We start from the raw sequence: 16043 nt of genomic DNA on the forward strand, positions 1-16043 counted from the left end.
TATCTTTCTGCGCAACATTGTGGGAATTGGTGATCCTCTACCCATCTTGGCTTCTGAGAGACACTGCCACGCTGAGAAGCTCTTTTTATATATCATGTTGCCAATTGACCTAATTAGTGTTAATTGGTCTTCCAGAAGTTAGAAGAAATTAGAAGTTGGCACCTACACATCATTGCATTCAGTTTTTATTCACGATTTGTATAGTGTCCCAACTTTTTTGGAATCCGGTTTGTAGTTATTCTAGCAAACAGTCTTTCTGTTCCAGGAGAGTAAGAGCTAGGTGGAGAGTGGAGGATATTGCATCATCTGTATAATGGTTTGGATGGTATGCAAACTGCAATGGGTCCAAAGTGTGTGGGAGACTTGACTTTATGTAATGCATGACTAACTTCTCAAAGTTAGTCATTCAGACAGGACACAGGTGATTTCTTTGGTACTGGTATTTTGTTGGTGGTTTTGAGGCACGTGGGGACAACTGCCTGGCTCAGCAAGGTGTTGAAGATGTCTGTTAGGACATCCGTCAGCTGTGCATCACAATCTCTCAGAACACGTCCAGGTATGTTGTCAGGCCCCACAGCCTTTCCTAGGTTAATCCTGGATAGGGTCTTCCCTACATCAGCTGGGGAGAGACAGAGTACCTGGTCTTTTGGAGATGAGTGTAGTTTCTGTGCAGGTGTGTTGTTCTGTATCTCAAACCATGGGTAGAAGTGGTTGAGTGCATATGGCAGGGATGTATCATTGTCATTGGCCTGTGGCAGAGACTTGTAGTCAGTGATGGTCTGAATGGCTTGCCACAGGGTTTGAGTGTCTTTACTGGTGCTGAAGTTGTCGATTTTCTTTTTTTTTCATATTGATGTTTTGCCTTCTTACTGTTTTGAGGACTGTCTTGTCTCCTGGGGCTGGATTTACAATACATTCTTAACAATAAATGTTGCCTTAACTGCCATTTTTTAAAAACTTGTTGTTTGGCAGTGAACTCCTGTGGCAGGTAGAACGGATGACACTTCACAAGCATAAACTCCACCAGTGATACAGTGATACTGCAGCATTGTTAAACCATTCTTTGTTGATATACACACACAAGCCACCCCATGATTCTTACCAAACAGTGATGAATCTCTGTATGCTCGGTAGCAGGTTAGGGGATGTTGTCATTACCCATGTTTCATGCATTCATCAAAACTGAGTTGAATTAAGTCCAGTTTGCTTTTCAGAGAGTGAACATTTGAGAGTGTTGGAAGAGCCATTCTCGTGTTGTTAGTCCTTAGCCTAGCTTGTATACCTCCTCTCTACCTCTCTTCTGACTCCTCTTACAATGTTTGTGACGCTGCCTTGTGCAGGTAGTGTCAGTAGGCAAGACCGTGGTCTTTAGGTCCAGTTTAAGCAGTAGACTCGTAGCTCCTTAGTATTTGTGAAGAAATTTGGTGTTTGTATGCGTTATCAATATCCCAAAGGCTTTGAAGATCATTTTGAAGTGATTTCCATAAAGGCAAATCAACACTATTTAAAAACTAATCGATGACATTAAAAGACATAAAAGCACAGTGTCTACTAATAAAAAATACTTCAGGCATCCTCATCCACATGTGATACTGTATAATTTTGTATTCCTTAGGCTTTTGCGAACATTGCATGCAGCCCAATTTCTGTGTCTGTGCAGCTGGTTTGTATTCGCTTTCTATCTGATGTTATGCTAATGTTTGTTGCTGTTCATGGCTTTGTCTTTGACAACACTAACGAGATCTCTCCCTTGTTTCTGGAAAAAAAGAAAAAGAAAATTAAACTGCATAAATACTACATACTGATACTGTTTTCAAGTGTTGCAATTGACCGTTTATAAAGATCCACCCTCCTTAGTTACTGTTGTCATGACCGACAAACAATGCTGCTCTCAAACTACACGCATGTTCTCACAAATTACATCACAGAGCAAAGAGAAGCCTGACAACACACCGACAGAGAAGACAGATCAGGTTACTTCTGATATTAAACAGGTCTCGCTGCTTTTTAAATTGTGTCATTTTTAAATAAATTCAAACTGTACATACCATTTTGTGGCCCTTTAATGTGTCGCAACAGATCACTTTATTGCAGTGTATTTTTTCATATTTACATAAAGGACAAAATGAAAATGAATGAACATCAGAAAGAAAAAAAATTCAATCGCAGAACACGCCATATTAAGTTTAATTTTAAGTTTCAATCTTTACCCTTTACCCTGTTTTAACATGGATTTTTTTAGAGGCTTTTTGCAAACGGTCAATAAAGGCAGATCTGAACCGTTTATGCTGGTATTGGAGTCAATATCTATCACACAGTGTTCACATAAACACAATTGGGCAGAATGGTTCTAAGAACTGTCAGGTACGGTTCCAGTTGTTTTCACATGAGCCTAAAATGGTGCGGCACGATTACAAATCGGCCCGGAATTTCTGGCTTTGCCAGACCACAACCTGGGAATTAAAAGAGGGAGAAGTGACTTTAGGCACTGTAGGCTTAGCTCACAAAAAAACCTTGACCAGGCCATTGAGCTAAAGTCTAAACAGAAAGTGCTCACTAACAAAGCCTGCAAGTCACAAATATGCTTGAAGAAAAAATAGAGCCATTAACAGAACCACCTTCAAAGTCAGACTCCTAATGAGTGCTCTTCTTCAATGAGAGCTCACCTAATGAACCACAGTCTTCAAAAGGAGGCCTAGAAAGACCTTCTAGGACAACACAAATATCACAAGAATGAACAGAAATGGAACAGTAAGATCTTAGCCGGAGTCTAAAACCGGAATCAAACAAATGATACCAAAACGACTTAGGGTTTGGATTTCTTGATTAATTTTTTTTTGCTGCTGATAATAAAATAATCATCAGACAGAAGAGACGTGATATCATCCGTTAAACCGTACTAAACCGCTATCGGCAGAGGCGTCAATATGTATTTCTGCTATTTAAATCCTTTCTACTAAACAACCTGCTCTCGTTTGACTGTAATGTTTGGGTTGCCTCTAGACCTATGTGCTGGTGGGGAGCTGCTAAGGTGGAGGAAGACAAACTGGAATCAAAACTTAAGAATGAGCCAAACATTTTCTCCACCATCCTGCAATGTCTGAGGTAAAAGGTAGTCTCAAGCTAGCGCAAGGTCATTGGCAGATGTCCCATGACATCATTATCAACAACCATTTTTTAAGTTCAATTCTGTACACACTACACAACATTTTTCTAAATTCGGTTGGTTTGGTCACTACCTGCATTTTGCGTTAGTTAATTGGTAGAACAATGCTCTTGTCACTGCCATAAATGACTGAACTGTGTGTGTACAGAACAGGATTAAGCATTAAAAGGTGAACTGACAACCAAATAAAAATGCGTGTACGTGTATGTTCTAATCTACATTTAAACATTAAGATAACAGTTTGAAGTTTCCTAGCAATCGTTTGTTAGCATTAGCTCAGCCAACGACAACATTAGGCTACATCAACCGATGTAGACAGATTATGTCTGAAGGAATAAATATGATCATCCTGACCTGAGCTAATTCAGCCAACTCAGATCTCCTTTTTTGCTGCTTTTGGCATTTCATCACTGACTGCGCTGCTGCTGCAACTGAGGATGTGATGTGTGGATGTGATGCACGCACTGACACAAGCAGTGTTTCTTAGTCATGGATTTAAATATTATAACAAGACTTTGAAAGCAGGGGAAGGTACGAACAGGATTTGTAAAAGCAGGTGGACATATCCCCCTCATCCCTAGCGGAATTTTTTTCTTAAGGTATCCTTTAGCCCCTTTGTATCCTAATATTTAACATGTCCGTAATATTGCAGGAGGACTTATTTGAGTTAATGCACTTTAATAATTTAATAATTTCCTTATGATTTTCTGTGCTAAATTGCTTTCATAGAGTAAATGTTGCTGATGTTTTAGTTTAACAGAAGTTACTCCCCAGGGTTTGTATAATGTGCTTAGAGCGTTTGAAATACTTGAATTTGGGTTTTTGAAATTTAACCCTGCCATGTTTATAAAGAGGTATTTAAAAAATTCTTATATTTCCAAAATACAGTACATATTAAACCAGGCTCCACAGTAATTGCTATAATTTATTGACTGGCTCCAGGCCATCAGGCAGTAAAGTTAAGTTATACTTGTAGATTTAAAACTAAAATCGCCAGTAGGTTGTGGTAAGCCATCAGAAGTCATGTCATTCATTCATTCATTCATTCATTCAGTAAGGAGGCTGTAGTAATGGTTACTAATCACTGAGACTCTGAAATGTTCAAAGCTAACTTTACAGTTTTTTTCACAAAGAATGCTGCTGTTGCTTGGAGACGTATACCAGTTCTGTTGCAGAATATTATTTCGTTGTAAAAAAAAAAAAAAAAAAAAATATATATATATATATATATATATATATATATATATATATATATATATATATATATATATATATATATATATATATGTATGTATGTGTGTGTGTGTGTGTGTGTGTATATATATATATATATATGTGTGTGTGTGTATATGTATATATATATGTATGTGTGTGTGTGTGTATGTGTATATATATATATGTATATATGTGTGTAAGGCTGTCAGTTTGTTTGAAAAGTGTATAAGGCTGTCAGATTAATAAGTTAATTAATTACTTAAAAAAATAATGCAACTAAAATATTTGAACAGTTAATGCAATGACACTGCCTCAGACCTGTATGTAATCTTACATTCAATACAGTTGACTGTTGACAAATATGCCTAGATGCAAGGAAACAACTTTATAAATGCATTTATACACTACAATTCAAGATATTGGGGCAAAATATATCCCTATATGAGTTTTTGTAAGAGCAATATCAATAGAGTGCTGTTTTTGTCACGATTGAACATTAGTGCAAATGTTATGTACAACATATATAATAGATCGGTAAATCAGTATCAGTATTATATAATAGATCAGTAAACGAGATGTTAATATTGTGTTATAAAATACAACATTGTTTTTGTTCAGTTTTACCTATGAAATGATTACCTATAAAGCCACAGCAGTACTGTTGTAGATCTCCACACAACACTTTCTGTTTTTTTTTTTTTTTGCACTAACTAAATGGTGTGAACCATTTACTTAATTTCTATATGAATTAGCAGCTGACTAAATCAACTCATAAAGACATGTACTGCCATCTGCTGGTAGTTTTAGTTTCTTCTTTAAAGTATAATTGAATTTTTTTTAAATAAATAAAGGATTAAAGTAAATATTCAAACATTAAAAGGACAGTTCACAAATAATAATAATAATAATAATTCTGTAATTTACTTATCCATAAAAAATTGTATTTTGAAGAAAGAAATACATGAAATAAAATGTTTATCATTTTGTTTCATACATTATGTTAGGCCGGTGTAGCCCAACATAAATAGCTAAAATGATTTTTGGGGGTATTTTCAATGCCAAATTTAGTTTTAACACCCTGCAATTAATTAGATTAATCATTTAATGTACTGACAGTCCTATTAATATCTAAAATAACAATATGCAGCATGAATTCATCAGGTATTTTTCTTTTGAGCTATATAGAGTAATATGTCACAAAGGTTTTGTGTCTGTGTTTATAAATGATTCATTTGATGATTGTTTTCAATATCAATGCTCATTAATGTTTTCTTCCAGGTCTTCTTAAAATGGGCCGCAAGAAGGAAGATGAGATGAGAAACCTTCAGGTGAGTGTGAAAGAGTGTGTATAAATATCACACTGCTAAACACACACACACTCTAGTTTAAAAATTTTTGGGGGGACATTACATCTAGTATATAGTTTTTTCCTGTACAAACTATATTTTAGATTTTTTTCATTCTGTATGATTTATAAGCTGTTTTCCTAATAAAATAATAAAAATGTCCCCACAAGGTCAAAAAGTATTGATATTGCTATTCTTGTGGCATACCATAATTTAGGGAATACCAGGTACACACACACACATGCAATCTCTTCTGTAGTTGGTGGTTTACTTCCATAATCTTCATGTAATCCTGCATGCACATTAGTTGCTCTGCATGTTTTAGCAATCACACCATCTTACCCCTGCTTGTTATGGAATATATGCATCGATAAATGTGGCTCAGTAGAAACCAGCAGAATGCTGCCAGACAATAAAACACAGTATCAGTGATTACACTTGTCCCTGGAATTGTCCCAGGTGCTACTTTTCACTGGTGGATTAGAAACCTCTAGGACTCATTTGAACAGAATTTCCTGTCCAAGTCACCTCTTTTTTTTTTCAGGACCGGATTGTAGATCTTGAAATGGTAGGCTATTTTTGTTTTGCTATTTTGTGCGTGATTTTGTTGGACTGTGTGAATAGCATCTGAAGCACTGGACCAAAGTAATACTTGCCAATGATGTATCACTACGCTCAGCAGAAAGTGTTCAGAACATGTCTAATATTTAGTGGTAAACTGTTGGTCTTTGAAACAAATCTACTTTTGATTTTCACCTTGACTGATTTTTAGACTTTTAACTTCCATGCAGATGAAGAAAACTCATCACAGCAGTATGCAGGATCCTAATAGCAATGGATGACTGCTGTACCTGAAGATTTGAACTAGCTGTTTTAAATATTTTTATATTTAACCTGTCAGTTTTTCCGTTTGTTTGAAAGTACATTTATTATGGTTATTGGTGCTTCCATGCTCTCTCTCTATCACTCTCACTTCTGAAATAAAGTTAGTTTAGCTTTGTGAGGCTGATTCATAGATACCCTTTCTGATTTTGGTCCAGAATATTCTGTCCGCAAAGTTAAATAGCTGAAATGTTCCCCACCTTAGTACACTATTTGCAAGAGCGTAACGATTTCTGTTAAATGTTTGAATTACAAATCATTACTTGGCTAAGAAATATGCAGCCGTTTGTTAAAAGTATTGACTCCTGTATTGACTCAGCAGTATTTATGCAGTTGGAAAAATAAGCTATCTGACGCCTACCACATCAATCACCATTATGTGCTACGGCTGACTGACGAACATTTAATTAGCTCCTGAAAAGCTTCAGCCTTTACTCACAGCTCAGTCTAATTACATCATTATTGCTTGGCACCACAACACTATGGTGTCAGAAATTGACCTTTGCTGCTTCTGGGAGATGCACTCATTCCGATGACTCGTAGCAATAGGGCAAAGCTACTGTAAATTAAAATTAAGGACACAATAATTCCACTTATAACACCATTCTTATTTTATAGAGCACCAGGCTGGCCTTGGATCACCTGGAATCAGTTCCCGAGAAACTCAGCTTGCTTGAAAACTTTAAGGATCTTGAGGTTTGATCATAAGTGATGTTTTGGTTAAGATCTGACCTGTCTAAGTAGATATCATGGTTGGCTTTTGTGATTTCAGGAGTCACAGAAGCAGAGAGAATTGGTGGAACAACGTTATGTCAATTATAAGGAGATAGTTGGTAACCTCCAACATCAGCTTGAAGAATCTAAGAGGAGGATTCAGGAATACAGGGTACGAATTCTGGAGTGGTGAGGTCCACAGTCCAGGTCCATTTTCTTTCTTGTAAGAGTAGATCTTAACTCTGAAATCTTATAAACTGATTTCTTTCTGTTAATTTTAGGATGAGAAGTTGGATGCAGCCTGTCAGAGTCTGCATTTTACTAGTCTGACATCATCTCTGCTCAGTCAAAGCAATATCCTAATGGATACCTCTCTGTCTACCCATACCTGTGAGTACAGGAGTATGGAAGTTGCAGTTAAAAGTTGTTGAAACCAAGTGGCACAAATTTTCACCCTCATAAGCTGAAAATTACATTCCTGAAATTAGTGCTGTGACAGTACCAAACAGGTGGGGGACTCGAGTCACAAGACCTTATTAGAAAATTATTAGACTTGACTTGGACTTGAGACTTGTCTTCATGACTCGACAGGACTTGACTTCATAATTATTATTATATTTATTGTAAATTTGTTAAACAAAATGCAAGCCACTGGACCAGCCGCAAACGTGATCTGAGTCTGTGCAGTTCATGACACTGCACGAGCACAGGAACACAGCATGCCAAATACCAGGAGAGAGAATCTCCCAAGATGTTTAGATAAACACTTTAAAAGTGTATACATTTGCTGTATGCCTTTACAAAGCCAGGATGTCACCTCTTCAAAAAGGAAAGGTATGAAAGGTTGTTCGTTAGTTGAAAAAAAAACTGCCATTAAATTAAATTAAAGTGATTAATCCTGTGTTTGTAATTAATATTTTGGATTATATTTTGGATTAATATTTTAAGTTCCATAAGAAAAACACTGAAGACAAAAACAAAACAAAACAAAACAAAACAAAAAGGTTAGGGTTATGGTTAGGGATTAGGGTTAGGGTTAGGGTCAATTTAATTCGTATTACGATAAATCAAAGAAACTGATAAGTTACAGGGGAGGATACATAAACATTAACAGCAATAGTAAAAGAAACAGCCAAATAGGGTGTCTACATACAATTAAAATGTTTTATTTATGATATAAGGGGTGATATGTAGCAAATTGTTTTAAATTGAATGGCATGCATTATTACACACTATTTAACATGCTACCAGACTGAATTTAGTGCAAAATCATTTTCAAACATCTGCTGAATATTATCTGTACCAGGATAGATGGCCTCCAAATAACATATGATTATTTTTATATATTTAATATCATATTTTTATATTGTATTTTTATCAATATTTTTCTCAATTACAGACTTATCTGTATACAAAGTAGTGTTTTGCCTATATTCAACATGTATTTAAAACATTTATTATTTAAAATGTATAATTCATTTCTGAGGGAAAATGAATAAGGTTGTGGCAAAAATATTTTGATACTGTGACTTGACTTGATCCTTAGAAAATCTTGACTTAACTTGCTTGATTTGTTTGTACCATGATTTGAGACTTGCTGGAGACTTAAATATGTGTGACTTGCCCCCACCTTTGGTATCAAAATAGCAGAAATTGGCGGTATAATTTATTTTAAGTTATTGTAAAATGCATATGGTTAGATCCATATATTTTTGGACAGACACAATTGTCATTATTTCGACTCTGAATGCCACCAGAAAAGAATTTAAATGAAACATGATGAAATTTAAGTGCAGACTTTAAGCTTTAATTCAAGGGGTTGAACTTGAATTTCTTAAAAAAAAATTACATAATTTGAGGAAAATATTAACATATATCCATATATAAGATCTATGAAAACCCTTTGACTTTTTAGGATTTGAGCTGGGTTTAAGACCTTTCTAAATAGTTTTTAATTTGTACATAGCTTTAAAGTTGGCCAATGGCTATGATTTTCAGAGATGAATTTTGAGAAATATGGGTTTAAAAGGAGAGGGGTTTCACTTTCACTTCATGGGTTTAACAAGAGCTCTCTTCCTTCTAAGAGACAGCATGAAAAGTGTACCTTGTAGTTGACATTTAGAAAAGTGAGTTCAGCGCAACTGTGTAATAAATGTATCTCTTTTAGAGGGAATTGAATCTTAAGGATTAGGGTTGATTCGGGTTGAAACTGATTTAAAGTTTATAGCATACACTTCATTGACTAATTGACCAGCATCTAGCACAATTTATCTGATGAATTCCGTTTATTCGATGGCCATGGAAAATACATAATCTGGTGTTTTTACTAATTGAGTAGGGTAGCAATTGGGCACTGGGCAAAGTTTGACTTTAAATACACAACACAAAGTGACTCTTCAAACACAAACACACACAGTTCTGAGGTTGAGCTACTGAGCTTGACTTTCCCAAAATCTAGTACTTGTTACTAGCTCTTAGATCACAACTTAAGAAAAACACAAAGCAGAGATCTGGGTTAACTTGCGTTTGGCATTGGTTTGTCCAGGGAAACACGGTGCTTCAGATTTGCTGGCAATCATCCTTGATGTCTTTAGGTTCACTTAGCCATGAATTGATGTTGGTCTGTTATGTGAGAGTCTCGAAAGATGGTTACCTTGGTGATGGATGGTGGAGCACTTAAAGTTGAGAGTCTTCAGTTTTTCTTGAGATTTCAGTGGTCACAAAGCTTCACGCAGTATTGGTCAGTTTCTAGATGAACGTTAGTAAGCATTTCAGCGGTTTGGCTTCCAGTAGTTTAATTAACAAGTTCTTTTGGCACTTTTTCCTTTTAAGCAATGAGTTCATTTGACGTGGTCCACGCACATCCTGTTTTTGTTTCTGGGTGGAACAACATTTTATATATACATTTTTCATAGCGTGTCTATGTTCCAGAGGTCATGAATGGCTCCGCCTCTAACGAGGAGCATCGGAGTAAATCTGTCTTTCCTGTTCCTCTGATTATGTATTTACACAGGCTTGTGAAGTCTTTAGAGAAGTTATCTATTCTGTGTTGATTGAAATTGTTTTTTAGCAGTTTTGATCCCAGAGAAGATACGGGCCGAGTCTCGGAAGGAAGCCTGTCCAGACACAATATGATGGTCATATGATCAGTTTTACATCTCACAAACATTAAAATTCATTTGGAATGTTTTGGAACTTCTGCAGTTTGTTTGTCTGACCAGTGAGGTCCTACAACAGTTTGTACACTATGCAAATAACAGACTGTCATCGGACTCCTCCACTTTAGTAATTCATTCAGCCGATCTTTCATTTCTGGATATGAAAAAGACCATTATAACATTGTTTAGGGCACTGACATCACTAAAATAGTGGATAGAATACAATAGAATAGATTGAGAAGATTAAGATCATTAAGTGAGCAGCTACTTAAGACTGCATTGTTCTCTTCCACGCCACCATGTCACAATATTAAAAAAATAAATAAACGTATGCCGTAGTTTACTCAGGACTGGCAGGGAATGCGCATTGATAGTTTTTTTTTTATACATGTCACTTGGTTTATTTTGATAGGTATTTGTCATGTTTAGATCGCATTACATATTGTGAAATCTATGTAATCTCAATATATTGACACATGCTTTGTTCCTTGTCAACAAATGTAAGTGTGTGTGTGTATACTTTGCTATATGTGTTTTCTGGCTGTATTCTCAGCACTAATGAAATATACTACAATGTGTCTTTACATATCCCCTTCTATCTCTGCACTTCTGTTTAAAGCACCCCAGAAGCCACTTGCCAGTCCAGATTTGGAATCCAGTCTGACCCAATAGCACTGAGCAACTGAGCAAACTCTAAACACACATACAGCTGAAGCTTTTGCCGGTGAAGAAAAACTCATGACTACCTCATGATTTTCACCAGATCCTTATGCTTGGACCAATCAGACCACTATGTATCTATATATTTTGAAAATATCTCATTTTGAATATATACTGTTATCAATTTACCATAATTTAGTTGCATCTAGCAATAGTTAACTAGTTCTGTATGTAATCAAATTTTTTGTTGTTTTTAACTATTTACATTTTTATATATCTATGTAATGAAATGTGACTGACTATGCAAAATTACAGTGCTTTTTGTAACTTTTATTTTTATTTGTATTTTTTTTTACAGTTTATGTAATGAATGATTTTTACTTCTATAGAAAAGTTACTAAATGGCCTGGAAGTCTGGAACTGTAAAATGAATATATGAGACTCCCATCTGAATGAATGTAAAACCAATTAAAACATTGTCACTGTACAGCTACAAAACTTGTAAAAATATGCTGTGTGCATCCAATGTTACATCTTGAGACAAAAGATTACATATTGTGTCACAACCAAATAAACCTCCACCCTTCTAACCTTCCAACATTCAAGACTTTACGAAAGCTCTCCTGATTGCGGAGAGTGATATAACGAATTAGCTCAAAATGGGGGAAGATAGAGATTAGATCTTAGAATTAACTGTAGCAGAATTAACTTTACATATATTTGATCTGTTCGTCCACTGAGCAGACAATATAATTCTTTATCAATTCTAGAAAAGGTTATTTTCCTGGCGAAGGAAGAATAGATTTCCTACTCTGCAGTACTAGCTGTAATTTAGCATGTAGCAAGGGTCAACATTCAGTGACTTCAAATTGCACACAAAGACATTTAATTGTGAATATAAGGGATTTAATAAAGGAGGCTATAGAAAACACAACAATTTAAACAAAACACATATAAATAGGACAAAGAAAGTAAGAGAGAGAGAGGAGCAAAAGAATGGCAGTATTTCCCATCAACCACAACCTAGTGAGAATCATCAAAGTATCAAAATTAACAAACTTAAACTTAAACACGCATCCAACTAGTTATAAAAGTTACTTGCATTAGTTTTTTGTTGCTGAAAAATAATCCTGATGCAGTGAACAAGAAGTTCTTGATGATTTCTTTAGACATGAGCTGGAGGTTTTCCTCTGGTTCCTCTTAAAGGTATGAAAGTCCACAGTGAGATGACAAAGTTATTTGATGGTAACTACCAGAAGGTTGGACTCAAGAGTTGAGTCTGTAGAGTATTCGTCTCAAAGAAAAGAAGATTTTGAGCCAAGGGACTATTGATAGTTCCCTGACACACCCACCGTTTAGGTGGAATTGCCAATCAGAGGTATGGATTTTGAGCAGGAGAACTTTTCTTTGTTTGCTTTTATGGCCCATTGGCATCTTTATTGTTGGTCTGGAAAGTTGGAGCAGCTTTATTCCAAAACACAGTAAAAATGGTACGATGCACTTCATGATTCTATAAGGTATGAAAGTAGAGATACACTCATAGACATGGGCAATTTAACACCCACAAAGATGTAGATATTAGGTCCAGGTCTGTAATTTATCAGCAAATGTTAACAAGGCTAAAAGGACCTTTTTAAGACAATGTCCAAATGAACATCTAGATCTTAAGCAGACGCTACAGTGATGTCTATAGACAGAAGTCAGAAGTGGTTGACAATCTTGGTAGTAACAATGGGACAGTGTCTTATTCCCCCGTAGGAGAAAAAGACACGTCCTACCCCATAGGGGAGGTGACATATGAAGATCCACCTATGGACTATGGATGAAGCGCTACATAGGGAAAGTTCTCCACGGGAGGGGAGATCTACCAAGCCCAGATTACCGTGGGCATGTACACTTTAAGTGTGGGTGCAGACAGGTGCATTTCCAGGCCACCCTTTGGAAGGAAAGCATTGATCCAATGCTACATCTGGGGATCCTTCCCATGGAAAGAACACCATTTAATGAAAATGAGTAATTTTAGGTCATACAGCTGTCTCATTCGAGGGCTGCCTGGGTGAGGGCCAGCAAAGACTCAAGTCTATGCATGCTATAGTAAGAGTTGGCGAGCAAGGGGAAAGGACGGTTGATGGTGGTTGATATACGCAACCATCACTGTGTTGACCATCCGGACAAACACATATTTGCCTTGGATCATGGGCCAAAACCTCTACAAGGCTTGAAGCACTGTCAACATCTATTAATAGGCATTTAAGGCAAGAGCTTGTCCAGACACCTGATGCTGCATGCCCGCTGCACACAGCACTCCAGCCTGTCTTGGACACATCTTTTGTGACAACGGTGCATCTGGACACCTGTACTAAAGGCACTTCTGCTCATAGAAAAGAGATGTCCTGCCAAGGGCTGAAGGTTCGGTAATACATTGGTTTGATATTCAAGTCCTAATCTGGCTAGGTGGTCTAGGACCACGTCCCTGTGAGTGCAAACCAATTCTCGGAGTGAGCTATGATAAGCCAGTCACTGAGATAACTGATAATTGATAATGCGTATGCCCACTTCCCTGAGAGGGGCAAGGACATCCTCTGCAGCCTTTGTAGATGTGAGGGGACAGGCAGAGCATGAAGGGGAGGACCTTGTAATGGTATGTCTGACCCTCAAAGGCGAACCGTAGAACGGTCTGTGCCTTGGTAGGATCATGACATGAAGTTCTTAAGCATTCTTAAGGTTTGAGGGTTAACTTTCTAAACAGAAGCTTGTGAAGGGCCCTATACAGAGTCCGCAAGTCCAGGATTGGTTTGAGTCCCCCACCTTTCTTGGGTGCAATGAAGTATGGGCTGAAAAAGCCTTTCTTTATTTCGGCTGGGGGGACAGGCTCAATTGCCTCTGCCATTAGATGAGTCACAACCTCTGCTCACCTTGCACGGAGGTAAGAGAATGCCATTGAACTTGGGCATTCGCTATTGAACTAAATTGCATAGCCGAGCTGAATGGTTCTGTGAAGCCATCCGGGGGGGATTGGAGAGGCTTATCCAAAACATCCAGAGATACCCCTCCAATGGTCTCAAAGGAAACTTCATTCTACATACCTCGGGTAGGGTTGTGGCTGGAAAAAATGGCAGGCATTGTGGTAGGAGGTAAAACACCCTTTGACCTGTGCCTTGTCTGCGAGGGCTCTTTTTTCATCAACAATGGATGTGGAAAGCTGCATGATTCGTCTGAGCCAAGAGAGTGCCCTCTTGCATTTGAGCATAAGGAGACTGAGTGACTGTGTTCAGACATGCTCTGATGCATGTTTTGAGCATATCTCTGCCAGGTTGAGCCACAGGTGGCCCTCCTGGACTACCATTGTGGAGATCACTCTCACCAGAGCCTGCTCTGTAGTCCAGAGGGAATAGTCAGTGGACAAGCGCAGTTCCTACAGGACTTCTGGTTTGAGCACAACTTTGTTCTTTAATGCCCTGGTCTGCAGGATAACCTCGGGTGGCCGCATTTACATGCAAATGCACCGCAATCACTCTCTCCACCTGGGGAACCACTGTTTAGCCCCTTGGTGGTCCACTATTGAGGGTGGTGATGGTGGAGGAGCCAGTTTGGCATGTTCTGCTTCACCAGCTCTTCATGCACTAACAGGAAGCAAGGCACTGGGGCACGCTCAGCACCCAGACTAGTCATCCAGCTTTTAGCACTCTAGACCACTGATGCTCTTAGCTGCCCATTTTAGCATCCACCTCAGACTGCGGCTCAAAACCCATAGGCTCTTGCCCAGCTAAAGCAACAGCCTCGGATGGCTTAAGCTCACCCTCCGACGTTGTGATAGATAACCCATTCTGACCTGAAAGTCGACCAGCAAGCAAGAGGAGAAAAAAGCTTGCAGGGACTAGGCTGGTGAAATCTCACTTCTCTCTCCTCACTCCTCCGCGACGCACATTGCTCCAGCATGCCACATTCAGAACACACTGTTGGTAAGGCATGACGAATTACACAAAACCAGACTGTATACAATTGTAGAATGTCAAATTGAATGACAAAAATTTTACATAAAAGGAGAGTACATACCTTAGTTTTTTAGATGTTTCCAAAAATGGGTGTATTTTTCAGATGAACAATATGGATCTAGATACTGTATATGGATGAGAATCAAAACGTAGAGACAAGATTTCTATCTGCCAATAAAAGTTACCACCTTTTATGCACAAACTAAAAGAACTGACATGATAACATTTTTCCAAAGCCTCCATTTTGGAAACCTATTGAACTGAATAATAGAATATTAACATATTTTTGGTCACATAAGGAATTCAAATTAATCTTTAAATATGCATTGGTGGAAAAAAGTGTTGGCCCCCTTCCTGATTTTTATTATTTTTTTTTTTTTTGCATGTTTGTCACACTTTAATGTTTTAGATCATCAAACAAATTTAAACATCAAAGATAACACAACATGCAGTTTTTAAATTAATGTTTTTATTATGAAAGGAAAAAAATTAACACTCTTATTTTAACACTTTAACTTTCCTAAGAGTACATATGAGACCACACTCAAGAGTGTAAAAGTAACTCTAAAGCAGTTCCGTTAACGCTTAAGTTCATGACATAATTACATGAGTAACTGAATACATGACATGAATTACATGAATTGAGAGATGAAGACTGAAGACACTTGATGTTAAACTTACCAAAGAGGAAAATCAAATTTTTTACGTCACCATTATCGTGGTCATTGTTTGTTTTTGGGCTCTTGACCCTTACATTTTCAAAGTTAGATTTTGCTTGGTTGTTATTACTGAGTTATAACAGACGGACAGACAAATAAACATACAGGTATGTGTTTTCGCTAAGTTAGATTTATATTGTTGATTTTAAGAGCCCTGTGATTTCTCAGCATACAATTTCCAGTATTTA

At 37.2% G+C, this 16043-nt stretch overlaps 1 protein-coding gene across 1 annotated transcript in view; it reads left to right on the top strand.

Annotated features, from left to right (window-relative positions):
- Nucleotides 1-11639, top strand: part of LOC122325030 (centrosomal protein of 128 kDa-like) — a 45807-nt gene extending 34168 nt beyond the window's left edge. Inside the window, exons 20-25 of the mRNA XM_043219860.1 lie at nt 5660-5709; nt 6272-6295; nt 7228-7305; nt 7382-7495; nt 7605-7713; nt 11101-11639. Of these exons, the coding sequence (XP_043075795.1) occupies nt 5660-5709; nt 6272-6295; nt 7228-7305; nt 7382-7495; nt 7605-7713; nt 11101-11153 (428 nt within the window). The 3' untranslated portion in view covers nt 11154-11639. The remainder of the gene's footprint in view (nt 1-5659; nt 5710-6271; nt 6296-7227; nt 7306-7381; nt 7496-7604; nt 7714-11100) is intronic.
- Nucleotides 11640-16043: the final 4404 nt, after the last annotated feature.

Source organism: Puntigrus tetrazona, chromosome 20 (assembly GCF_018831695.1).
Source record: "Puntigrus tetrazona isolate hp1 chromosome 20, ASM1883169v1, whole genome shotgun sequence".
NCBI lineage: Eukaryota > Metazoa > Chordata > Actinopteri > Cypriniformes > Cyprinidae > Puntigrus > Puntigrus tetrazona.